Source organism: Perca flavescens, chromosome 13, assembly GCF_004354835.1.
Source record: "Perca flavescens isolate YP-PL-M2 chromosome 13, PFLA_1.0, whole genome shotgun sequence".
Lineage (NCBI taxonomy): Eukaryota > Metazoa > Chordata > Actinopteri > Perciformes > Percidae > Perca > Perca flavescens.
In genome coordinates this window covers 10,077,382-10,104,453 of record NC_041343.1, presented here as the reverse complement: position 1 = coordinate 10,104,453, position 27,072 = coordinate 10,077,382, and the positions used below count along the sequence as shown (strand labels likewise).

The following is a 27,072-nucleotide window of genomic DNA, read 5'->3' as shown; positions in this document are numbered from 1 at the left end:
TATGTAAATGTTGGGGCGTGACCGTTCTCTTAATACACCCATGGGCTGACAAAGGTTCCGGTTTTTGGGAGGTTGACGTCAACTTCCAGCTTTGTTGGGATTCGCCCGTTTTCAGCGGCAGTTTCAAAATATGAAATTTTCATAGTAAAGGGGTGTCAGTGGGACTTTGAGCTTCTATGTATGTCCTATTTACCCACCGAACTGTCGTTATTCAACTATGACAGGGTAAAATCGGTTTTGCATTCTATCACCCCTTTAAGATACGCTTACCTATGATACAGGTAAGCTTCTAGATTCACTGTGCCTTCCACAAGTACGTTTGACATTAAAACATGATGATATACTAGCTTAGTATTGTAGGGCACCATAAAAAGGCCGCACTATACCTTATTGTAGGCCCAGTTTATTATTCAACTCAATTTAATACAATATATGTAGTAGGGGGTCCCTTCTATTCTCTCTTTAAGGTTAGGGGTCATTGGCCTAAAAAACGTTGACGACCCCTGGCTTATTGTCTTCTGTTTTAATGTGCTTGTTACTCCGTAACAGATGCAACTTGAAATGTAGCAAAGCACGATACCTGTGATTAAAAAGAAGCCTACTTAAATCAAAGTAAAATTACCTATTTTAAAAAAAAATATCCAAAAAAACCTTTTTGTTCAATATGCAATGCGTTGTCCAGAGGGAAATTTGTAAACTTTATAGCCTCTATTAACATTACCGACTGTGGTAACTCGTCTTTGTAAACAGACGCTAAAATCAAGAGACTGAGTAGGGGATTTAAGATACATTGGAATAACATACGTAGGTTCTCGAGTTGGCAATGGCTCCACAATTTAAGAGTGAAGCTGATCATATTCTGTGGTCAAAGCTTTTCCGTCTCTCCGTTATGAAATAGTTACATTTTTGGAATGGCTTCTGTCAAATGGAAAGGTAATCAAACTTGCTGTATAATTAATTGTGTCTGACATGGTACCAATAATTCGACGTCTCACCAGCAGCATTTATAGATCTGAGCGTAGGTGGTGCTGACCATGCTCAAACTAATGAGCACTCTGACTCTCACACGTATTTACAAAACAGTCACAACACTCAAAAGACAAAACGAACAACCATTTATTTAAAAGTCATATTTATTTTTGCACCAACCGAAAAAATCTTGGTGCAAAAGATAAATTCCCAGTTACGACATCAGTGACAGTGCATTTCAGTAAAATAGTAATGCTCAAAAAAATAAAGAGAAAAGGAAACATCATTTACTACAACAAAAGAATATCAACACCAATAAAAGCACAGTTTCTTATGTCAAAATGTCAATGTTCAAACACAAACAACCACTTTGCTTTTAAACAGACAAAGGCGACAAAGAACAACAAGGAAATAATACAGTAACTTGCAATAATGCTTCTTCTGGTAAAAAAAAAATAAATCAGTACAACCAACCTCCCAGCGTCATTTATGCTCTCACACAGCCACACACACATACACATAACACATTCAATGCTGGTACACAAGAGCCAATTTAATTTTCAATCCCATTACCACAGCATTAAATTCAAAATCAATTACATGTAATAAATATGAAAGCACCTTTAAAGCTGAAATGTGTATAATTGATCAACTGACAATTACAATACAAAAATACATCAGGAAATTAATATACCATCAAAAAAGTTTTCAAATTTTAAATCATTACATACATAATTATTTTGCTCTAAAATCAAGGATGAGTATATACAGAACTTGCAGGATGGTCTCATTAGAACCATATTAAAGTTATGATTAAGTGTTTCATTCTGTAACAATATTTGAATTTCGAAGCCATACGTTTTAAAACCACTTGTGTAAAAAACGACACATTTGGGTGACCCTTACAGCCCAGGTGACAACAAGCTGAGGGATAACAATATTTCACGGTATCAAATCATATTGTATTTGTGATAGTCACATATGGCGCTGGTCTGATAGGGCAACAAAAAAACATAATAATACCCTTTTAAAATTCACAAGCCCAAGGCGATGTACAAGCGAAATCCCCATAATGGATTTTGCTCTACGTGCAAACACTCAAACTGCACAGGATAGCATAAAAACATTCTCTGAGGCATTTCCTTAGTACGCCTGTGATACCAAAATATAGAAAAGGTTCTTACAGTTCATCACAACAGATTAGCATGCTATGTTCAGAGCGGCACAATAATGCGAGTAATTTACAGCAACTATGAGGAAAAAAATGCACTCTGTTTCATGACTGCTTCCGTGTCTTCATCTGTTTTTATAGGTGCTACTGTTGGACACTTGGTTAGTACTGCGAGATACTTCAAGTCAAACTGATTGTTTGCCAAAATACTTTATCAGAGCCATCACTCAAGACATGCCCCCCACGTTGTGTTCAATGGGATCTGTAGAGTTGGTAGTGTATTGGAGTTGTGACTGCTTTACAATGTCAGTGCCCTTAGGACTGACACAGTTAAAACTGCATCCAATAGAGAAGATCCCGACTACAGCATCCTCTGCAATCTCAAAGGTTATACATGTCATAAGCATTTTGCTCGGTGCTCAGTCCTTCCAGCAGTTTGCCTTTTTTTAACCATTTGATCATTTACATTCTGTGCAACACCAAAAAAATGAAATTTCCATAAAACTGCTATCTTTCCAGAGCAGATTGCCTACATGTGGCACAGCCCTTGAGACAAAATGTTTGCCGATTTTTGCTAATCATTATACGTGTGGCAGTATAACTAGAGACAATCAAAGGATTAGGCCTGTGAATTGCTGGAAAGACTATTCATTCGCTATGTGCAAATGTGTGTGTGTGTGTGTGTGTGTATTCACAACGGCTCAATTGATATACTCACTGTGTTGCTGTATATGGCTTCTGCTCATTTATGGCTCCTTTTTCCCTTTATCCCTATATAGCCAGGCACTGTTTCTTACCCACAGTGAAAATAAGTAAATGTCTCATTTGTAACTTTTAGTGTGCGATATCACCATGCTATGGTAAAGCGAATACTCACTGATAATATTTTTCTCAAGGCCACATATTTCTGTACATCTTAAAAATGCCAAACTAGACTTTTACGGTCTTTTCTTCCATCCACTCAAGGAAAATAGAGTTTGGTCTGGGGAGAATATAGAATAATGAACAAAGTTGCTTTGCTGTTAAAACATGGAATACAATTTTGTATTGAACACTTAACACTAACCTAAATCAGTCTTTTGGTTTGTCAGTATGTTTGTTTTTGAACTGGGTGACCCTATCACCACTGAGGGACATTGCGTTGCCCATATAAGCACATACCTCCTCATTTTCCTTCTGTTCTCTCGCCTGCCATTTAGGCTAGCTCTGCTTTGGGGTCAAAGTTTGCTTTGTGGTCACAGTTTGCTTTGGCTGTATTTTGGATGCTGTGGCAGAGGCGGAGGCAGAGGAAGAAGTGGAAGAAGAGGAGGAAGATGAGGAAGAACTCCATCGGGTCTCAACACCTGTACTTGTCATCTTCAGCTTTCTGCGTTTTGCAAGGGGAGCATTGTCAACACTTTTCAGAAAGAAGCCCTCTCTCTTACCACGGTTGAAAGCCTGGTGAGAGGAATTAAAGAAAAGTAAAATGAAACATTCATTTATTCAAGTGCACGCAATCATCTATTTTAAGAACTTTGCCAAATTCTGTGCACAATGCTATTACCTTGTAGGTGGCATTGACATAGGTGCGGACAGTAGGCCCACTAGACTCTAGCACATCTGGAGTGCACAAAGGAGTGGTGGACATGGATGCTCCGCCCTGCAGCCAGCTGTTCTCCTTCAGATCAGAGAGTTTAAGACGCTTCTCTGGGTCCACTGTCAGTAGGCCTTAAATGATAGAGGACAGGGATAAAACAGTCAAAGAAACACAAAGACAAGAGAACAAGATATAAGAGACGCAGACAAAACAAGCTGACTGGCAAAGAGAGGGTGTGGGAAAAAGCATTTCTCGGACTGCTGACGAGTCCTACAAGCACTGGAACTCCCTACACCAACCACCACCACATTCTCCAACAGGCAGGCAGAAACCACCAACGAACATACTATGTTAGTTTTCTAATGTGGACCAAATAATTAAGGCAGACCACAAATGTGTCACTTTAACTATATCACATACCTTTAACAAGCTCTTTGGCATCCTCCGATACGCCCTTCCAGGCCTCCCCGTCCAATGAAAAATCGCCCTCTTTAATCTTTTGCATGATGTCAGCAGCATATGATGAGGTCATCCCCCGCTGCTCACTATGAAATGGCACCTGGCCTGACAGCATGGTGTACTGATGAAAATACATAAAGAGAGTCATTAGTACTTCAGTTAGCCCTACTGATGAGTCAGAATCAGCAGATTTAAGTTAAATTACCAGGATGACCCCAAGACTCCAGAGGTCACAGGCTTTGTCGTATCCTGCACTCTCAAAAAGTTCAGGCGCAGCGTACTGCAGCGTGAAGCAGGGAGTCTGCAGGGGGGCGCTGCCTGCAGGGCACAGGCGGGCAAATCCAAAATCTATTACTTTCAGCACGGAGTCCTCCCCCTCACCTGAAAACAGCACGTTCTGCAAGGGGAAAAAAAATAAAATCCATGATCATCCGCTCTCATTTTTCTGTTCTTTTTTTACACTCTATTTTCCTGAAAGAGCAAAGACTACTAAATACCAATAGTAAATACTAGCACTACCACTAAATACTGCAAGTTGGTATGTTCCTGTATGCTTTACCCGTGTGTGTGGTATTTTTGTGCCCAGTGCAGCACATGTGGTGCAAAGGTGGGAGTACAGGTGGAACAGATAGGAGTTTCATTTAAATGTGGCGCCGCAAAATTAGTTGTTGATATTTTGGTGAAAATTTGATTAAATGCCGTTGGACAACAACTCTTTCCACATCACTCATCTGACCATGATTCATCATTTGGTGATTCTGTCAACAAGCGCAAGCTCAACAGTTAAGAAGCAATGTGCAGGAATTATGGAATCATGTAGATAAACTTGTTTTAATTAAATGCTCTCCAACCAGTAAATGCATTTAGAATGGCATCAAAAATTTAAGTTTATGCGATTACGACAGGCATCCCAGTACCCTGCACTCTGTGCAGAACTAAAAGTTAATTGCAGATTCTTACAACTATATGCCATTCCCAGCAGCTTTATACTATATCAAAGCCTTCTCCTTCAGTTAATTAAATCCCACAGCCATCTGAAGACGGCAGGATATGTGTGTTATAAATCTGCAGCCTTCATTTTGGAAAGTGCCGTACCGCAGTAGAGACATTATGCAGTGTTGTCCACTGTGTTTACCTCGATTAAATCATGTGCAGATGAATACACACACACACTAACATCCCTACATATCAAGCTGGTCGGTTATGACTCTGTATTCAGACAGTTTATGCTAAACATCCTAGGGGCGCACAGAACACATGTAGTTCACAGCAGAAAAATACTGAGACACCGAAATGTATTACATACTGTAGAATTATGCATGCAATTATATTATACCGACTGTTTTCATATATAAAGAATCATACATACATGCACGTGCTGTGCACAAGACACTGCTCGGTGCTATTGTGTCATTAGAGTCTAGTCATCACTTTACTTGGTTGAACTGTATGTGTATGTGTGTATATATATATATATATATATATAGAGGAATTAATCAAGCCATCAAAGCCTAGCCCAGCCCACCTCTGGTTTGAGGTCTCTGTGCACGACTCCATTCTCGTGCATGAAGCTAACAGCTGAGACCAGGCTCTGGAGCAGCTGACTGGCCTCTGCCTCTCCAAAGAGTTTCTTCCTCTTGATCCGTTCCAGCAACTCCCCACCTCCCAGAAGCTCCATCACTAAATATGTGTGGTACTGATAGAGAAGAGAAAAGAAGAGTTCATGCAATGGTTTTGCTGTTGCACATTGCTTAAGTTTCCATCCTTGAAAGTACATACAGTATATTCACTATTTGTTGTGTTAATGTTACAGTATGTCAGTATTTGCACATGCCATCCTGTGTGGGTTTCCTCCACTGTACCTGATCAGTATAGACTTCATGCAGCTTTACGATGTTCGGGTGACTCTCACATTGCCTCAAAGCAGCAACCTCCCTCTGGGTGTTTGCCTCCATTCTAACACAGTCATTACAGTTTAGACAGACAGTTAACACATGTCAACAAGCACATTCTGTGCTTTACACCACCACAGTACAGTGACACTGTAGAGCATAGTAATGCACACAAACTCAAAGCTATTACTGAGATGGTGCAGCAGCATCACATCTCCACTTACCTGCGGCTGACGATCTTGACGGCATACTCGTGGCCAGTTTGCTTGTGTCGGCATTTCCTGCACACAGAGAAGCTACCCTCGCCTAGGGGTGGCCCATGAAGACACAGCTCATAGTGCTGAAAAAAATGGGATTCCTGAACAAAGAAGAGATGGTATGAGTCACACTGTTAAAGGAGATGTACTGCGTTTGTTGTTTCCCTCGTGCAATAGGATATGGCTTCCAGCAGTGTTAAAAGGACCTGGCTTTGGTGAGCATTTGCCAATGTGTGATACAACCTGAAAAGTCAATATTTAGATACTTGAGAAGGGTTTGCTATAGAGAAAAATGTTACGATTTATACAGAGATACAATTTGAATTTAAACTCAGATGAAACCGTGCTGGTCAGCATATAAACATCTATCCAAAATCATCTATCACTGCAATCATACTGTGGGATTTCCTCAAATATAACGAACCATGATGTACACTTTGAGAACAGGATCTCCTGATAATTGTTATATTTCTTCAATCTTGCCTAGCCCTTGATAAAATACAACAAAACCTGCTGTGAAATAAGGTAAGCCAACTTTGGTTAATAACATTGGCTTAATCAAATAGTTTATTTTCCTCATTTCCTCCCTGTCTTTCTCAATTAAGAAACACTGCCTTTATTAGATGCTATTTTACATCTGTCTAGATTACAGAAGAGCTTCCAATTAAGATATGCTGGTTTTGCAAAACCCTAATTGCCCAAAAAACATAACTATCTTAATCCCAAATTTAGGGCAGCCCCTTCTTAGTTGATTAGTCAACTAATCGGACGTTCTTCAGTCAATTAGTCACGTTTTAGGCTTTTTTTTCATGCAGAATAATTTATGAGCACATCTCTGGAAAACACAAGATTTAAAGTAGTGGTCTTGCATAATTCTTTGTGAAGAAAGTCGATTAAATAAACTAACCCATTAGTCAACAAAATCCAATGACGTAAATGTAATCAAGGACAGAGCTACCAAAATGGCTTCTTAAGACAAGATCCGTACCTCTAACATTGCACTGCGTTGAACGGAGGCTGAAGCTGGACGATCAGCCCCAATCTGGGATTGTACAAAATCTCCCATGACTGCGTTCTTGTTGAACAGGATGGAGGGAGCAATAAAGGAGTAACCCTAAAATTACAAAAGTAATGTTAGATGTATGACGAGGTACTACACTTTGAATAATCAGCTTTGAGAGAGTGAGTGAGTGAGTGAGAGAGAGAGAGAGAGAGAGAGAGAGAGAGAGAGAGAGAGAGAGAGAGAGAGATAGAGTGAGTGAGTGAGAGAGAGAGTGAGAGAGAGAGAGAGAGAGAGAGAGAGAGAGCTCATACTACCTCAAATTCCCCAAACTCACAATTAGGTGAGCACTCACTGTGTCAGAATGTTTTTTTCAGATGGCAGTTATATTATTTAAAATTATTTTATTTTGGAACTCCAGCTTTTCAAAAAGGGTCAAGGTTCAGACAGCAAGGACTAACCTGGAACAGGCGGTCAGTGCTTGGCGGCGTACTGGCCGGAGAGTACACAGGATCCATCCCAGTGAATTCCTCAGCAAAGTTCCCCACATCAAGTTCACTCTTCAGCTCTGGCTTGAATGGACTTGGCACCTTCTTCTGTGCTAGGTCGGCCCAGTTCAGTCCCTGTTTGGAAACAAAAAGCAGATGGAGAGAGTTAAGGATGAATGAGAAGAGGTGACACGGGAAGAGAGATAAAAGAAGTGACTGGACTGGCAGTTGAGGGGAGTAGGACCTTGAAGAAGGTATGTGCTTTGATGTCTTCAGACCCTCGCGGTCCAGAGCCCAGCCTCTTGTGGGGATCTTTCACCAACAATTTCTTCAGCAGGTCCTGAGCAGTGGGTCCAATCATAGAGGGGAACGGAGGATCACAGCGCAAAATACGTCTGACGGGAGAGGGGTGGAGAAGATAGTCAAGGATATAAAATAATGCCCATTTTTGTAACATAGTATACTCATATGATAGTGTATGACAAAATTCTAGAGCAGCTTTATAATTTTCACTGTTAACGATAATCACATGTATAATTTTGCAATTCCAATTTGTGCTAAATAGATTAATGAAAGAAGGTACCTCCCAACAAAATGTCTGAGATACAGAAAAAGGAAGGTTGATAATTTGAATATAATGTATGTTTTATGGAGATGAGGTTGGCCACACTCACTTTGACACCTCACTCTGGGAGTTCCTCTCCCCCTCCAAGGTAAAAGGAGATGCGCCTGTTAGAAGCTCAAACATCAGGATCCCAAGGCTCCACCAATCTACCGACTGAAGGAGAAGACAGGTGAACAAAAAAAAAAACATTACAGGAAAAAGGCCAAACTTTTAGCAGATTAGACACCCACTGTGTATTTATTAAGTGGTACCTGGGTTGTCTTTTATGACAATGATTGCCTTCCATAACCACAAATGTCAATCTTTTGTTTTGATCTAATGTATGGTACTGCCACATGCACAGATAGCCCCCAGGTGGTGCTCTAGCACCTGCCCCTTTGGCCTCTGACTAGATGACTGCAAGACAACATGCCCCCTGCCCCTCCCTCTTCAACTTTCCTTGTCACAGCCACCACAGTTAACGCAAACAAATCGAGCGCCATGCAGAGCAACATCGACGTCTCCATGACCTGCCTTCATTGGTGACAGCCAGCCAGGTAACAAAAAAGTGTTTGCCCTAATTTGCCCTAAGCCTCAGATTTATTGTTTTTCAGTCATTGTTGTGAAATGAAACCACTATCAAAACCTCTCAATGCAATAGCCCACAGTTAAGCTTATCAGTTTAACAACAAGCCAGTTTGTCTGGTGTAAAATAGTGTCGTCAATGAAAACAAGCAAACTCTGGTAGGCTAGGTAGTTCCTTTGTCAGGCAACTAACATCAAACAAACATGCATTAACTCTGTGTATATTTGAGGCGGGTGTTTGTGTGTGTATACAACATAGAAGGAGAGAGGGCATAGCAGGAAGACTCAAGAGGAGAGGAGGAGAGGAAGAGAGGAGAGGAGAGGAGAGGAGGAGAGGAGAACTTAGTCTAATTGTTGCAACTGAACATAGGCCTACTTTGTAGTTTGGAGTTTAGTTTAGTTTAGTTTAGTTGCTTTATTATTTTATTCATTCAGATCCTTTTCAATTTTGTTGATTTTGAATAGTTATTTATTTTATAAATAACTACAGTTTATATTATCTAAAAAAACACAGGTGCCTAAATGGATTTTGTCTCACTGTGCCTCAAAACCGCTGAGACCATCAGAAAATAAGGTTTTATTTCTCTCATTCACCGCACCGCCACGCTCTCTCACTCGCTCGCCCGAGACACAAGTCTGCACCCTGCAGTTCAGCGTGGCCACTGGCTCGCACAAATCTCTTTTTTCTCACTGTCTTTTTTTAAAATAAGTTGAGAAGCTGAGAGCAAAACTTAAATGTAATTTTAATGTTATCAAACAAAGAGAAATGTCCTCTGTCGTCCTAAAATGGTCATAAATCGATACTAAGAGTACTTCCTTGATTAAAGAATGAAGCGGTCAGTGAGTTGAAGCAGCCGCTCTGTGCGTTTGACCAATCAGCCAGTCATCCCTGCAAACCCCACCCCGAATGTCCCCAAAAGTCAATTTAGACCCTGGTCTATGAGGTCGAAACAGTCCTCAGAAGGTTCCTAGTTCCGGGGGGGGAAGTTCCTGTGGTCTAAACTCGGCTCTACAGCATTTACTCTTTAACTTTAATTTAAATATCTACAGCTAAATGGTTAAGTCAAAAGGATCTCAATGGAACACTTGCATTATCTGAACACTAGTGCTTGCTGCCTTACTCTCATACATTTACCTTGCCATGCCCAGATTTCCCTCTGATGATTTCAGGTGCCATGTACTCAATGGTGCCACAGAAAGAGTAGGTCCTTTCCTTCTGTAATGAAAAAATGGGAAGACAAAGTATAACAATACAAATGTTCTTGTCTTATATGAACAAAATATTGTTAGGATTGCAATAACAGATAACTCACAATTTATCTATCAGTGTCCACATGTTTAGATTTTGGTATCGTGTTTTCATACCTCTTCTTCCAGAAACTCCTTGCTGAGCCCAAAATCCGTCAATACCACATGGCCTTCACTGTCTAGAAGAATGTTTTCTAATTTGATGTCTCGGTATACAATCCCAAGCTGAACAACAAACACAGTGAAAAATGACCAGTTATATTTATTGCAAGTGCAGCAATGTGTGAACAGAGCTGACATGCAGTATAACCCCAAACCAACCCCATTGAGTGGTTTTAATCCCTAAACTTGTCAAAGTAAACACCGCCTAGACAAATGGAAGTGCAACCCCTAATTGCAACATCACCTCAGGAAATGAGAATACTAGTCATCAAGGGTGCTGTTGCTATCCCAAGCAAGGACCCATAAAAGTCAACATTATGTTGTTTATGTTGCTTTCAGCCAATTTAGGTGATTTCTCAAAAATGTTTTTCAATGTCAAGATTTTTTTATTTATTTAAATGCTGCACTGTGAATCCAGTTCATCTGTTGAAGGTGATCGTTACACACTACTGCTAATTAATAAAAACATCCAGGGTGTACTCGTAATGTTCTCAAAACAACCTTGAAAATGCACATTCTACCTCCCTTCCACACTGTGGTCTGTGCACTTCATTTTAAAAAAAGCTTCAAGTTGCTGACCTGGGTTAAGAGCAATACTTACAGCTACAGTAATTGTTTAACGTTATTGGGTAACAACTAGTTAACTTTCGTGAGCTTGAGAGTTTTTCAGGCAGTTAAGTAAGAGCCCAGAGGGGACTTCCTGCCCTTCCTGCACCAAACAACAGACAAAGTTAGCAAATATCTGGTGAAGATAGTCAAACATTTTGCAGCTAAAGGCCCATTTATTTAACCAAGGTGTTGGTGGTTACCACCAAATATGGCACCTACATTTGTCAGGCCTCCAATGGGGTGGTGATGTTAAGTGTGCTTGTCTTTCTTCTGCAGATAATTGTAGCTTTAAGTTACAGAGCTGGAAGGATCAACACCCACCTTGTGCAGGTGCTCCAGAGCCAGGATTATTTCCCCAATATAAATCCGAACCGCCTCCTCAGGAAAGTGATCCCTCTGGTACAAATGAGTAAACATCTCCCCGCCACTCACATAGTCTGTACTCACACACGCACACAGGAAAATACACAAGGAGCATGAAGAAACATGATACAAAAATTAAACAAGCACACGTGCACAAAATGTCCACAAATAGACAAACGGTAATAGACAGAAACCTAAAGAGAACATCTATTTCCCACTGTTAAGACTGAGGACAGTTCTCCATATGTGGTTGTAGTGTGCCACCACTCACCCAGAATGAGATGGAGTTTGCTCTGCGTCTGAAAGGCATAGTGGAGCGTGACCAGGAAGGGAGACTGGCGGATGTGCTCCAGCACCTGCCTCTCAGTGCGAGTATGTTCGGTTGTCTTTGCCTTTTGAACAATAGCTGCTTTCTTTAACACCTAGGGTAGTAATCAAAATAAACTTGTGCTGTGCAAGTATTCTAAATACATTTTGAATAAAAGCAAAATCTGTGAAACATTTACATAAAAAAAGAAATTGTGATCAAAGTTTTCTTGATCACAATTAGTTTAATACTTTAGACAAATAGTCTCACCTTCATAGCATACAGCTGGCCTACATCATGACCGGTGTTCTTCCTGACCAAAAACACTTTTCCATAAGCTAGACAAAGACAAACAAATATTTCATCCAGTATTTAAAATTTCTTCTAGTAAAAAGGGAAACTGACCTAGAATATATGCAAAAACATTCCTGCACACACAATTTAAAGGTCCCATGACATGGTGCTCTTTGGATGCTATAGACCTTAGTGGTCCCCTAATACTGTATCTGAAGTCTCTTTCCCGAAATTCAGCTTTGGTGCAGAACTACAGCCACTAGAGCCAGTCCCACAATGAGCTTTCCTTAGTATGTGCCATTTCTGTGTCTGAAGCTATTGAGGAGAGTGGGAGGGGCAAGGTGGAGGGTGGGGGTGTGGCCTTGACCAACTGCCACTTTTCTCGTTTGAAAGCCATGATGTCTCTCCCTCATGGGTTGGCCAAATTCTCTGGGCGGGCAAAGCAGAGAAAGGGGAGGTAACCATGCTTGTTATGACCTCATAACAAGCAGATTCCAAAACGGCCCATCTGAGCTTTCATTTTCTCAAAGGCAGAGCAGGATACCCAGGGCTCGGTTTACACCTATCGCCATTTCTAGCCACTTGGGGACCATAGACAGGCCGGGGGAACGCATATTAATGTTAAAAATCCTCATAAAGTGACATTTTCATGCCATGGGACCTTTAAGCATGGGTTGTTTTGTTGATAGAAACAGCCTCTCAGATCTCTCATAGGTATACATTATGGATGAGATCTAACAACAGATACATCTACCTTATAAACATTCAGATTTGTTCTTATGCTGTCTTAATGATTTACTACTCCATCACCAGGATTTGAATGTAAAGAAATGTTTTACCAGCATTTATGTCATCAGGGACAGCAGGCTTTCTCTTCACAGTCAACAAAAAATAATTATAAACACTTTGCCCTTAAGATATTTAACTATGGCAGGAAAATACACCCTGTCTGCTTTGGGTATACTTCATACTTCTAATTTTTTTCTTCAGATTTGACAATAACTGCATTTATATTTTATGCTTCATGTAGACACTTACCTCCAGTGCCTAAGACTTTGAGCAGCTCAAAATTCTCCATGCCGACCCTCTCAGTGTGACCTGTGAGGTTAGCTAGTGGCAGAAAGAAAATACCACAATTAAAAGATACGGCATATATGCTCAATTTCTGCTGCCTGCTGTTTTTAGCTATCTTCTTTTAATAGATGCCATATTTCAACTGTAAGTTTGTCAATTTAGCCCAACACATGAACTGTGTTTGACTTTCAGCATTCTACAAAAAAAAAAAGCATATAATGGCAAAGTAATAATACTTTCACAGCTTTTTACACGTATAGTAAGAGTGAAAGACATGCATCTGATATAAATATGTATTCAATTATCTTAGTCAATGTTTTGAAGATTCACTAGTTAGCAGCTGCTGGATTATAATTTATGACAATGTACCTGCTGCACTTTTCTCTATAGATTAAAAGGTTGTTGCACTTTAATGAATATCTACACAGTAAGTACAGTAATATATTACTCGTGACCAGTGAGACCACTAACCAAATCTGCCACTAACCTGAAATTTTCAACACACTAATTGATTACAGCAGCAATTCTCTGCTTTATGTGATTCTGTGTAGATTGTTTTTGAAGATTTAAACACTATAAATTATTTTCTAGAATATATACAACTTCCATAAACAAACTAAGGCAACAATAGGTCTCCTTGGGTCTTATACACGGATTCTCTGAAAGCTTGGCACATGGGTGGGCAAGATCTTTTCAAATTAATTACTTGAATTACAGAAGGACATAAAAATCCATTATCTACTAGGGTTGCACGATATTGACAAAAGGTGATATTGATTATGAATATTGCGATATCAATATTAATTTCTATATTTTTAAAATTGTAAAAATACAAAAGTTATGGGAAAACATCAAAATAGATTCATAACAAATTAAACAAGTTTTCTTACAACACAAGGTTTATTTCAACTGACAGTCATATTGGACTGGTCAAACATAAATAAATAAATAAATAAATAAGGACCATGTCTACAGAACAGGACATGTTTTATTGGTTGGACAGTATAAAATAAATGAATAAAGAGAACAGGACACAACTTTTCTTTCGCTTCTCTGATTCTTTTTTCATTTATTTATTTGATTGGGACAGTGCATGTTAATGAACAAACATGGAATACATGCATGTAAACATGCTGGATTGTAGCCAAGGGCTAATTTCCATCCGTAGTCCCACGGTTTCCGTTATTTCTATCTATTTCTTCACTTACACTGTCACTCTGTCGAAATATGCACACACGTAGCGGACCTGTGCGTGGACAGTGACTGGCCAATGAAACATGATCATTATAGCATTTCAAGCGAGCTCTAAATCGAACACAACTAAGCCACACAGCCAACGGACGGGACGCAGCACTCCATAAAATAAACAAAATATTGCATACTTATTGCGACACTTTCAATATAATATTGCGCAACATGATGTTGCGATAACGATATTGAATCGATATATCATGCACCCCTATTATCTACATACTAGGGCTGGGTTGGAATAATCAAAATATCCAATTAAAATAAAAAATCTTTGTTTCAGTCATCTTATCTGATCAATTAGGCCTAATAAATTCACAAACTTGATCTTTTAGTATGTTAATATAATATCAAATGGCAATACCCAGCACTACTACATACACTGAGTGACAAACAAAACAGAAACCCCTGTATAATGTGATGCAACACAATACAGTAGTAAAAAAAATACTGACATTAAGTAATTTTATTGACAACATAAGTTGTGTGTTGATTGAATTAGATGGTACATTTTGGGGTTGTGTTGTATTGCACGGCATCAAGTGTTTCTAATATTTTATATTTATACTTATACAGTAAGTATGTGGAGAAGCAAGCATAGCTAAAAATAAATGTTAGAATCACCTTGCAATGTAATGCAATCAGAGGTATTTTTTTAACTGACAAAGCTTTAACAATTACAAAAATATACGTTTAAAAAATGTATACATTAAATGATGGAATTAATTACACTGTATTTTATATCTGTGGTTACGCAGTGTAGATAACGTGCTTGATTACAAACCGTATACTTGACTTACCATTGGTGATTTGATGCTTGACGGTGCAGGCCTTTTCATTTGTTTTTGTATCGGAGTCATCACTACTATCAGATGCGTCCCCAGACATAACTTGAATTAAAGTAGACTATAGACTTATACAGACTGTTTAAGGTGAAGTAGGTAGCCAAATGTTTAGGTATAACGTTACAAGACGTTAACGTTAAACTACACGTTCAGCAGTTATAAACATCTAGCTGTAACGTTAGCTGCATTATAAAGAATACAAGGATTACCGAAATGACCGGACAGCTGTGTTTTCTAGACAATACTGCTGCCCTAACGTTAATCCCCATGCGTTTGACATTCTGGTGTTTCGCATTATTTATAACATGCGATTGGCCGAAAGTAATCACAAAACACAGATTTGCAACGTTGCTATTCACTTTACAGCTGCCGTTCGCTTTATTTTTCACTATTAGCTTGCTACGTGAAAGATCATTAGTATTGAATATGATTTTAAGTAATTGTGTTCATAAAAGTTACAGTGAACTTTAAATAGCTAACGTTAGCATTAGCGGCTTGACAGTTGTAACTTAACCATTCATAAATGAACGTTAGCTGATGTTATTTAGTAATAACGTTAACGCAAGTTTTGCATCAACGACTGATCAAAATAACGCGTAATTAGTTAGCTAATGCGTAAACACCTACGACGCTACTAAGTAAGCATAGCTAATTGCTACAATAACAAGATATGTTACCTGGCTGGGTGGAACGGTAACGTTAGTAGTAAATTGGCAAACTAGCACCTAGTTAGCTAACGAATTAGGGCTATTGCCCGTCAAAGTTTGAACGTTAGCTAACGCTAATGTATAGTTACGTTAGCTTTGTCAACTGGTCTCTTCAGCCATGTTGGAAATGCCAGTTTGGGTAGGTTCTTATCTTCTTTGCCTCCACTAACGTTAGAGCCACGGTAACAATTCGCCCATTGTAAAAAATATTTGCACTTCACTTAATATTTATTGTCAGCGGATAGCTAGCTAGCTAAGTGCTAATATTCCAGGATGCTTTCGACACAACCTGGGCGACGGTCAGTCACGTGATGAACCCTTAGTGTGGGAGGAGCGATGCTGCAGGACAACTGGTTAGATGAGATGAGAACCAGATTAGCTAGAACCTTTCAAACACGGTAGTTAGTTAGCTACATTTTTCAATCCGTATGATAAATTGGAGATAAATTGTGCACATTTCTCACCATATACAACCAAATAATTTAACATGAACGTTCAAATGGCTGAAAAACCAGGGGTCTGGGCAATAACTTTACATGGTCTAGGGTGGCTCATAGGGTTTTTGTGAGGTCCCAGAGTCCCCAGCAGCTTTTTGACTAGATTACAGTTGACATGCGAACCGTATGTGCCTGTGTGTATGTACACTTATCACGGTTTTTCAAGCACTGACAAAATGTTTCATTTATAAATGATGACAAGCATAATTGTTTGTATGAAGAATCTCTTATTGTACTTTTTATTTGTGTGCACTGCTAGGTTTAAAATCACACTAAGGCTGTACTATAGATTGTATGTCTACTACTGCATTGAGTCACTGTCAACATTGTTGGTCTTATTATACAACAAAAAAGCCACCATTGACCTTTAAAATACATTCAGATACTGTATAATTCACTGTACACGTGATTTCCACTGGTTCATTACTGTTCTCGGGACAATTTATTTTGCATCATGAGAGTTCCATGTTTGTTGCGTGTTGTTTGATTAAAATGCACTTTGATGTTGAAATTCCCACACCTGCATTTCTGCTGTGTTGTTTGCCAGAAGTTATAAAAAAAAAAAAAAAAAAATCCAGATAGAGCAATTCTGCTCTGTTTATGTGAAAACAAAAGGTGTCACAGTTCATTTCTAACATGTTTGAGTCCCTCTTGGAAACCATAGCAGAGATACTATGACGATGTGTTGACTTTGAGGTATCTTAAGTGTCTTAGCAAAGCAGACTGCTGCTATGGGAGGTTGGCACTGTTTACCCAAATAAACTTCTTTGCTGGCCAAAACACACTTTAGGAAGTACTGACAGGTAGCACAGCGACACTAAGACAAGTCAACAAATGTTAAAGATGCATCCTGAAGTGAGATAATTGTGACCCCCCATTACTCAACCAATAGTTGCTAGTTTAGAAAGGTAAATCCACCATTTAACTATCACAGTATTCCCATTCTTTTTAAGATATTTAAGGCAAGCAAGCAGTCACATTTTGACCAGCAGCCTTCTACTTTCAGGTCTGGGAAACCAATTTTTGATGCCAGGCAAAAGTATCTACTTTGAATTATCTACGCACCTCCTGTTGACTGCACAAAGTTAAACTTCGTCAAATCACGACGAACATGTTATGCTACTAGGTAAACTCATCATGCTTTCTCACAGTATTTCTACAGTATTTTTTGTCTTGCTAATACTTCAACTGGCAACAAGAGTCTTGCCTTCAAATCTTTCATTTGATTTGTGTCTGTAGCTTTAAATGCTATTGAGGAGGTGTGTGGGGGGGGCAAGGTGAAGGATGCCAACTGCCATGCTTTGCCAGTTTTCAAGCCATGATGTCTGCCTTTCTCATGGGTGGGCCAAATTCTCTGGGCGGGCAAAGCATTGAAAGGGGAGGTAACCTTGCTTGTTATGACCTCATAACAAGCAGATTCCAGATCAGCCCATTTGAGCTTTCATTTTCTCAAACGGCAGAGCAGGATACCCAGAGCTCGGTTTACATCTATCACCATTTCTAGCCACTGGGGGACCATAGGCAGGCTAGGGGAACTCATATTGTTTAAATAAAAAATAAAAACAAAAACAAAAGTGAAATTTTCATGCAATTGGACCTTTAACTGTTAATGATCAATCTTAAATCACTTTTTATGGCAAAATATCTCTAGACTCTTAATGGAATAGAGTAGTGTTTTTCCAAGTCTCAGTTACAAGTTGTCTAGATAAATCCTCTAGCCACCACGATCAAGGTAACGCTCAACGCTTTCCTATGATACTTGCTGCACACAAAACCATCCATTAAGCCAAAGAAAGCCAAGCTTAAAAAAATTTCATGTACAAAAATAATACCTAACATGTTTACAAGATTCAGGACCTGCATATGAGTGGCCAGTAGAGAGGATAGATTCAGCTTTCCACTTGAGGTGTGGGAGATGACCAAGTGATGTAAACAAACTTGACATCTCAGCAAGCACCATGTTTAGTCAAGCCTAAAAGAGGACAATAAGAGAGTTAAGAACCATGACCAATGTTGACAATTTCAATTTGTGATCTATATTATATTCTTTATTTTGAGTTTACAAATGCTTCTATTTTTTTGTTTTATTTCCTTAAAACATAAACCAATAGGAATATGTGATCTGCTTTAGGGTGGATTTCCCCTTTAAACACTGCACATACTTGTGCACTGAATTGTGCTGTTTATTATAAGATGTATTTGAGCATCTTTACACATGAATCCAGTTTTTTTTTTTTTTTTTTTTTATGTTTTCTGGTGTCCTAAACTTTTCCAGATGACATACAAGATGCTTTCTTAAATTCAATGAAAAAGTTCTGAAACTGATTTTTTTTAAAAACATAACATACACACGTCTCAGGGAGACTAAAGACAACATTTCGAAATTGAAGGCAAGAAAGGAGGATGTAATATTTTGGAGGGATTTGCACGCTGTTCCACTGTTGTCTTTGAGTCTCTTGGTTCTCATCAACGAATGGCTATCAGTCCGATATCAATGAGTTTCTGAATCTTCTGAGCAATGACTGGATTCTTTAAGTGGCTGAGGATTAAACAGAAAAAAAGTAAAAATGTTAAATTCATCATGCCGAGAGACAGAAAGTGACACAAAAAAGGTTGGTAAACTTACTCGCTAAGCGCCTGAGGGTCTTTCTGCATTTGCTCAAGGATCATGCGCATTGCTGGGTCACTCATAATCTGCTGCACCTCGGGATCGCACATGGCCCTTTTCTTCACTTCCTCAGGACTGTCATTCCTCGTGGTCTGATTGATCATGCAGCGCTGTAAGCCTTCGGTGGCTTCCTGAATGTGGAGAGGGCAAATTATGAAGAAGAAAAAAAAGCCAATTGATCATTGTCCAGCAACTATGAATAACACTTAAGGTCCCATGACATGGTGCTCTTTGGATGCTTTTATATAGACCTTAGTGGTCCCCTAATACTGTATCTGAAGTCTCTTTCCCGAAATTCAGCCTTGGTGCAGAATTACAGCCACTAGAGCCAGTCCCACAATGAGCTTTCCTTAGCGTGTGCCATTTCTGTGTCTGTAGCTATTGAGGAGGAGAGAGGGGGGGGGCAAGATGGAGGGTGGGGGTGTGGCCTTGACCAACTACCACTTTGCTCATTTGAAAGCCATGATGCCTCTCTCTCATGGGTGGGCCAAATTCTCTGGGCAGGCAAACCAGAGAAAGGGGAGGTAACCTTGCTCCTTAAGGAGCAAGATTCCAGATCAGCTCATCTGAGCTTTCATTTTCTCAAAGGCAGAGCAGGATACCCAGGGCTCAGTTTACACCTATCACCATTTCTAGCCACTGGGGGACCATAGGCAGGGTAGGGGAATGCATATTAATGTTAAAAAACCTCATGAAGTGACATTTTCATGCCATGGGACCTTTAAAGTGCTCATATTATGCTCATTTTCAGGTTCATAATTGTATTTAGAGGTTGTACCAGAATAGGTTTATGTGGTTTAATTTTCAGAAAACACCATATATTTGTTGTACTGCAAATTGCTGCAGCTCCTCTTTTCACCCTGTGTGTTGAGCTCTCTGTATTAGCTACAGAGTGAGGCATCTCACTTCTGTACCATCTTTGTTGGGAGTCGCACATGCAAGTACTGCTAGCTAGTTGCAGAGTATGAGGGAGTGCTAGACATGCTAGCAGCTAGGCGAGCATTATAACATGCGTTACAAAGTGGCACGCATTTGTCTTTGAAGGCCAGACTACAATAGAGCTGTTTGGAGCAATTTGTGAACACAGTTTTCTCTGAAAGATCATAAGTGCCTTTGGGGTGGTCTTTGGGCTTTTTCACTTTGTAAACCTATAACGTCAACAAAAAGATATTTAACACAATAAATGAAAGGGGAAAAGCCAAAAAGCATAATATGAGCACTTAAAGACACCAGAGTATTTCAAAATGTCACTTTTTGATCTGGTTTACAGATTTTGGTGCTCAGATTGTTTTTTTTGATGGTCACCGATCCCTTACCAACACTATCGATACTTCAACATAACTACCAATTTACCCGTTTTCAGAAAAGTGACCTTTACATTACTTGAATCACAAAATGGGATTCAGGTGATGACCTATTATTTAGATCAGTAACTAGATTAAGTACTAAACCTGGAACAGTTGAGCCTTACTGGAAAATGTAATATCATGTAAATACCCTAGTAAATTTCCATGCTTTTTTTCAAAATATTGTCACATATGTAGTGTTCAAGGCCTTGAAAATTCAGATATGATTTTCTGAGCTGTGTAGTAACAATTAAAATACCTTTGAGGAAGAGTCAAGCTCCAGAGCCTTCTGATACACATCCATAGCTTTTGAATAGTCTTTCATTGCCTCCAAGGCAGCTGCTTTACGCGTGTAGCCTTTTACTGTGGACAGATGAGTTTCATTTAGGTGTTAAACCAACTACAATTGAACTTAACAGTTAACAGCATAAAATACAACTTTTTCTAACTAAATTTGAATTAAATGGTAATAAATAGAAAGTTTTCTACTTACTGAAGGTGGGCTCAAGTTGGATGCACAATTCACAATCCTGACAGAAAAAAATAAATAAATAAAAGATTATTAAGGTCATTTGTTTTTGTCAGGTTAGAATGTCATTAACTGAGTCAGTGAGATGCGTGTTAAGGATGTAAGGCTGTACCTTCACGGCAAGTGGAAACTCCAACAGCTTTGTGTAGCAGGCCGCTCGGTTACTGAAGAGTTTGGCATCCTTGGGGTTTCTCTTGATGGCCTCGGAGTAGTGTTTCATGGCTAAGGGGTAGTCTCCTGTGGGAAATAAAGGACGAGTTCATCTTTGTAGAAGTTCTTGAAATAAGAATGAAATGACAATGATCAACCAACGAGCACAACAACTATTACACAGACCTTTCTGGAAGGCGTCGTTGCCCTTGTTCTTCTCTTCCAGGGCTAAGTCAGGGTTGATGTAGGCTAGTTTCTCCTGCTCCTTCAGTATCTTCTCTGCCTGCCGAACCAATTACAGTATCATTGTATAAGTCAAGTGCCCACTTAGGTTTTCATTCCCTGTCCACATGCAGATCTAGCACAACTTTTTTTTTTTTTTTAAACCACCTAAAATGTAAAGTCTGAATAATTGAATAATGTCTCCATTCAGCTACATTCAGTTGAAAAATCAAGGAAACCCGCTTGCACTGCACCTGTTGACACTTCTTCAAGACGTCGGGAGTACGATGCTCCGTCAAACTCTTGTTGAAATACTGAACTGCTTCTTTGTATTTTTCCTGCTTGAAGTAGGAGTTTCCAATCCTAGCCAAGGCCCTATAGAAAGAGGAGGAGGAGACAGCAGATGATAAGAGCCACAAACTCAGAATGGGGGAGGTATTAACTTAAGGAAAGAATAGCTCAGTAATAAATTCTTATTAACAAATACCAACAACCCCAGTCACACAATCACGTTTATGCTCTTGAAAAAAAATTCAAGTTCAAGTTTGTAACTTGTAAAATAAAAAATGTAATTTGTAAATATATAAGATCCACAAAATACCAGTCCTGTCCTCAAGGTTGAGGGGCAGTGTGGGTAGATTCACTCAAGTAAAGACAAAAAATAAATAAATACTAGAGAACTCACTTTGCTATTTGTCTGTAGTCTTCCCGGTTTTCTCTGCCAACATCAATGGCCTTCTCGCACAGCTCTCGGCACTTCTCCATATTTCCCTTTTCAAAGTACACAGCTGAAGTGATAATAAAAATGAGTACACATTTAACATTCAAAGTCAAGATTTTAAGTTAATAATCATGTCAGTTTTAAATACTGGTTAAACTGAGCTGAACTGGTAGTAACACTGTTGGGTCAATATTTTAGTGCATTCTGAGTAGGGGTGCAACGGATCACAAAGCTCACGGTTTGGATCACAGTTTTGAGTCATGGATCAGCGCAAAGAAGAGGGGAATTTAAAATGATTTATTAAAAATGTAATAATACATTTTAACAATAATAACTTCACTAGTAAATTGCTGTTTAACGACAAAAAACGATAAGAAAAAGGTATTTTACAATAACTTTGAATGCACCACAAGGTTTACAGCGGCAGACTGTTGTACTTCCCAGTGTTGGAATCAGTGAAAATACAGACACGTTTACACTGTTTAGCGGTCAGCTTTTTAACCGTGTTTAACCAAGCTACTAGCTAACGGTAGGCTAACATCGTTACCTGCTGCCAAGTATAACATTAGTGTTAATTGCGTTAAGTGCGATTGGAGCACCTTGGCAGGTGAATGTTTACCATTCCAGTTGTGGGACCTTTGTTGCATGTCATACCTCCCTCCCCCCCAATGATGCAACAACATGTTTTGTTGGCAATCACGAGTTTTCCTCAAATCTGAGGATTTAGTTGTGGTGCTTAACCCAGTGGCAGAAACTCCAAATAATCACAAAGTCTGATTGTGGAGGAGAATTGATTGTGGTGGACAACTCTATTCTATATATGAACTTTATGGGTCAAAATGTGCAAATGTGCGAGGCTGTCATCGCTTTTCCAACATGTGAGACTATGTACCTGCTTGATTAGATATATAGGTCATGTTGGTGGGGTCATGTTTGATTGCTTCTTCATAATGTTTCAGCGCCACATCAAAGTCCTTATTCTTATATGCAGTATTCCCAAGTTCTTTTTCCTTCAAGGCCTGCAAAAAAAAAAAAAATATTGGAGGATTAAAAAAGAAAAAAAGACTAAGAATAAGGATTCATCAGAAGAGGCAAAATGGCTAAAACTCATTTAAAGTAAAACGTATGATGAATCAGTTAAACTTTTTACGTTTCTCTTGTTTTCGGGAAGGTCTTCCTCTTTGGGAGGAGGTGGCTGAGTCTCTTTGGGTTTGGGGGGAGGAGGGGGAGTAGGGTTCTCCTCTTCTTCCATCTCAGAGAGGTTCAGTCCCAGCAGCACAGAGAGAGTGGTCATCACTCTGGGATCCTGCAGCTTCCTGCAAAACAGTTAGGCAAACAAACAAATGCATTTCTAATACCACAGTATTCAGGGCTAATGCACATTTTCCAAATTAATTTGAGATTTTTTATTCTGATCTAGCCCTTCTCAGTATTATACATGCTAATGGTTACAGAAGCACAACACAGAGGATGATCCTTTAAAATATCAAAAGAATATGGAATGACAATGGGCCTACAAATAATATGTAAGAGTTTTTGTGCAATTCTACCCAACGAAACAAAAAGATAGTTATTTTTTTGTTTCTCAGTCGTTGTCGTTAAGGCTGACACATTTTTGAAAATGCACATACGTGCCAAGCTCCGATGGTTTGTTCCTGAGCTGCTCCAGGAGTTCTCTGTAGCTGGGATCTGACAGTAGCGCACTGGTCCGAGAATCACTCTCCAGCTTCTGATACAAGTTGGGCTGGGCGAAGGGATTCATCATTGATTTCTCTGGTGAAGCAAAAAATTATGTTTATTAGTAAAACAATATGGCCAGTCCATCTTGCACTGGTCTAGGATTAAATTCAGCAGAGCTTTCTCTCCTCTGTAACCCCTTATACTTGTCCACTGAGTGAATCACACTCAAAACCTAAGTGGAATGCCTACTCTCCTTTTGAAAACTTGAGCACTCCCAATGTGATTTTACTGCAGTGATCCTGTCAGCAGCTATCGCTAAATCCTGTACCCACGTAGAAGAGAAAAGTGACTCACAATATTTCCACATTGTAATGTAGAATAAAAGACATCACAAAATCAACTGTTTCTACCTGCAAGCCGGGCCTCAATGTTCTGTAAACCCTCCTTTAGCTGCTGATTACTTGGCTCTTGCCGGAGTCCCTCATGGTAAGTTGTTTTAGCATCCTCCAATCGGCCAAGAAATTCCAATGCTGCAGCTTTGCGGGAGTAGCCCTGGTTGATCAAAATTGAAAGAATATAGATTGCCTTCTCAATTTGTATTCTTACACATCTTGACAAAAGTATAATGGCAAAAGAAATGACACCTCACCTTGCCCCAGTCAGGCTTGATCTTGATGGTCTGACAGGCATCTTGAAGAGCATTCTCATAGTTGCCTTTCTTGGCGTAGGCAGCTGAGCGGTTACTGAACAGGACATGGTTCGAACCGTCAAGGGCCAAAGCTTCAGTGTAGCAACGTACAGCCTCATCAATATTTCCTGCACTCAGCGCCTTGTTGCCCTGGTCTTTCAATGCTGAAACCTATGAGCCAGAAAAATTCAATCAAATTAAGCATTAAGAGGCACATTCACAATACTACAGCTCTCCTGCTGTGACTGCTCTATAACTATTACACAAAAGCACATGCACATAATCCCCTATATAGATTTGACTACAGAGAAGAAATCTTTCGCAGCTGCCACTGGCAGAACTGAAAAAAAAAAAAAAAAAAAAAAAAAAACACTCAGCTGTTCATGTTAGACCCAGAACATATGTCTTTATTTTGTTAAAGGTCCCATGACATGGTGCTCTTTGGATGCTTTTATATAGACCTTAGTGGTCCCCTAATACTGTATCTGAAGTCTCTTTCCTGAAATTCAGCCTTGGTGCAGAACAACAGCCACTAGAGCCAGTCCCACAATGAGCTTTCCTTAGTATGTGCCATTTCTGTGTGTGAAGCTATTGAGGAGGAGAGTGGGAGGGGCAAGGTGGAGGGTGGGGGTGTGGCCTTGACCAACTGCCACTTTTCTCGTTTGAAAGCCAAGATATCTGTCTCTCTCTCTCTCTCATGGGTTGGCCAAATTCTCTGGGCGGGCAAAGCAGAGAAAGGGGAGGTAACCTTGCTTGTTATGACCTCATAACAAGCAGATTCCAAAATTGCCCATCTGAGCTTTCATTTTCTCAAAAAGGTAGAGCAGGATACCCAGGGCTCGGTTTACACCTATCGCCATTTCTAGCCACTGGGGGAACATAGACAGGCTGGGGGAACTCATTAAATGTTAAAAAACCTCATAAAGTGAAATTTTCATGTCATGGGACCTTTAATGTAAATTCATGGTCCTCACAATTAATGAGCCAAAGCCATGTAAGCAGCTGTGTACATCGAAAACCAGGGCTATACTGAAATATTAAGAAAAAAACAATAGTAATTGTTCTCAAGTCAAGCAAGGGATGGACCAGAACTGGACATTTGCACTTTGCATTGCCCTATTGTATTACTGTTTACAATGCTCAGAGATCCTCATAGAACCGATTGTTTAGCTACATGTGTATTTACGTATGTGTATGCATATGAATGTGTATATGTACACTATTTTATATACAAAGTTTTATCGGTGTATAGTAATCAAATTAATACATTTACCTTATTCAGCTTTGATGTGCTTGTTTTTAGCCATATGCCTATTTCTGTGTATGTACTTTAAGAGCAACAAAAAACCGGAGTCAAATTCCTTGCATGTGTTCACACTTTCGTGGCCACTAAAGCTAAGCTGACTCTGAATGTTTATCTGAGTGAGGTCTAGCAATTGATGATGCTGCTGCTTTCTTTTGGAGGCTGTCATTGGTGCATCAAGAAACCCCAGTACACTTCTATTAGCCATTATGAATGCACACATAATCACAAACCAATAGATACGGTCAAAATGAAAATAGCGTCTGGAAGGATATTACACTATATACACCCAAATAATTGAACTGGCCAGTTGCAGAACTTTCGAGAGGACGCGGCACCCGACAAAATGCGGCTGTAGCCATGACAGCGGCGCCGTGTGCATCTAGAAAGATCCTGGGGTCTGAGTGCAGGCTACTGAGGACAACGCTGAAGCCGATCCAAAAATACTCCTGCAGCATGTGCTACAGACGGACTGTCGCAGTTTAGCTGTTGGTCCTCTGACACATTTTAACACACAGGGATTTACCTAACGTTACTGGCTTAATTATGGCTCTCATTTGTCCGTCACCTTAATAATGATAGCGTTCACAATGTGAGCTAGCTAATGTTAGCTGTGGTGTAATCATTTGCTAACTAAGGAGTTACTTTGCGTTAAGGGTATCTTGTCGTGATTTGCTAGCGTATATTGTTATATCAAGGCAATGGCAATGGCTGCAGTGGCAGGTAAACCTCAATGATAAAGCAGCTGTGATAAATTTAAGTCATATGCGTTAGCTTAACAGTTAACGTTAGCTAACCTTGCCGTGTGCAATCATACATTAGCCACAGCCGTACACAAATTAACAAACGGTTAACCTTGCTAGATAAGTTTGCACGATTTAGGTTCCAGTTTATCTAGCTAACGTTACATTGCAGACTAGCGTTTTCAAGATACCTTGAGCTGGGTAACAACCTCAAGCCCAATCGGACAACATCAACCACAACACGTTACTACCGGATTGACGCTAAAATAGCAAGCTAGCTAACGTTAGCTGTCTGATATTAGCAAACTGTGAAGTCCAAGTGTAAAGAGGTGGCTTACTACACTAACCCCCAAAGCATTATTGTAAAGACACGTATAATCAAAGGAACTCATCGTTAATTCTAAAGATAACGTAAGGTTAAAAAAGAATTGTGAAGATAGTTGTATGACACTCACTTTCTCCATGGTGCAAGCATGAGGTTCCTTCCAGAAACTACTGCGGAGTGTGAATTAGCTCCTCCCCTTGAACAACATGTAGGTTGCCAGTTTGAGGTGTAGAAAATCAGTAATCAACGTTCAGATTTACGTTTTACCAGTAACGTTTATTCTAAGGGGCAATATATAGCCCATCAACTGAAACTTCCAGAAGATGACGGAATAAACAAGAA

At 39.6% G+C, this 27,072-nt stretch overlaps 2 protein-coding genes across 2 annotated transcripts; both read right to left on the bottom strand.

Annotated features, from left to right (window-relative positions):
• Positions 1 to 1,115: 1,115 nt before the first annotated feature.
• On the bottom strand, positions 1,116 to 16,216 carry rps6ka4 (ribosomal protein S6 kinase, polypeptide 4). The gene is made up of 18 exons (XM_028595796.1): positions 15,107 to 16,216; positions 13,023 to 13,094; positions 11,961 to 12,028; positions 11,655 to 11,805; positions 11,342 to 11,457; positions 10,367 to 10,474; positions 10,137 to 10,217; positions 8,487 to 8,590; positions 8,057 to 8,207; positions 7,786 to 7,947; positions 7,313 to 7,438; positions 6,292 to 6,425; positions 6,038 to 6,131; positions 5,701 to 5,871; positions 4,381 to 4,572; positions 4,137 to 4,296; positions 3,684 to 3,847; positions 1,116 to 3,577 (listed from the first exon to the last, which is right to left on the bottom strand). The coding sequence occupies exons 1-18, from the start codon at positions 15,192 to 15,194 to the stop codon at positions 3,341 to 3,343; spliced, it is 2,379 nt and encodes a 792-aa protein (XP_028451597.1). The 5' UTR covers positions 15,195 to 16,216; the 3' UTR covers positions 1,116 to 3,340.
• Positions 16,217 to 18,371: 2,155 nt separating this feature from the next.
• stip1 (stress-induced phosphoprotein 1) lies at positions 18,372 to 27,000 on the bottom strand. Its single transcript, XM_028595030.1, has 14 exons — positions 26,861 to 27,000; positions 24,321 to 24,530; positions 24,082 to 24,223; positions 23,623 to 23,764; positions 23,142 to 23,307; positions 22,884 to 23,010; positions 21,956 to 22,058; positions 21,525 to 21,645; positions 21,235 to 21,331; positions 21,011 to 21,135; positions 20,863 to 20,899; positions 20,629 to 20,732; positions 18,982 to 19,154; positions 18,372 to 18,894 (listed from the first exon to the last, which is right to left on the bottom strand). The coding sequence occupies exons 1-14, from the start codon at positions 26,867 to 26,869 to the stop codon at positions 18,822 to 18,824; spliced, it is 1,629 nt and encodes a 542-aa protein (XP_028450831.1). The 5' UTR covers positions 26,870 to 27,000; the 3' UTR covers positions 18,372 to 18,821.
• Between the last annotated feature and the right edge of the window lie 72 nt (positions 27,001 to 27,072).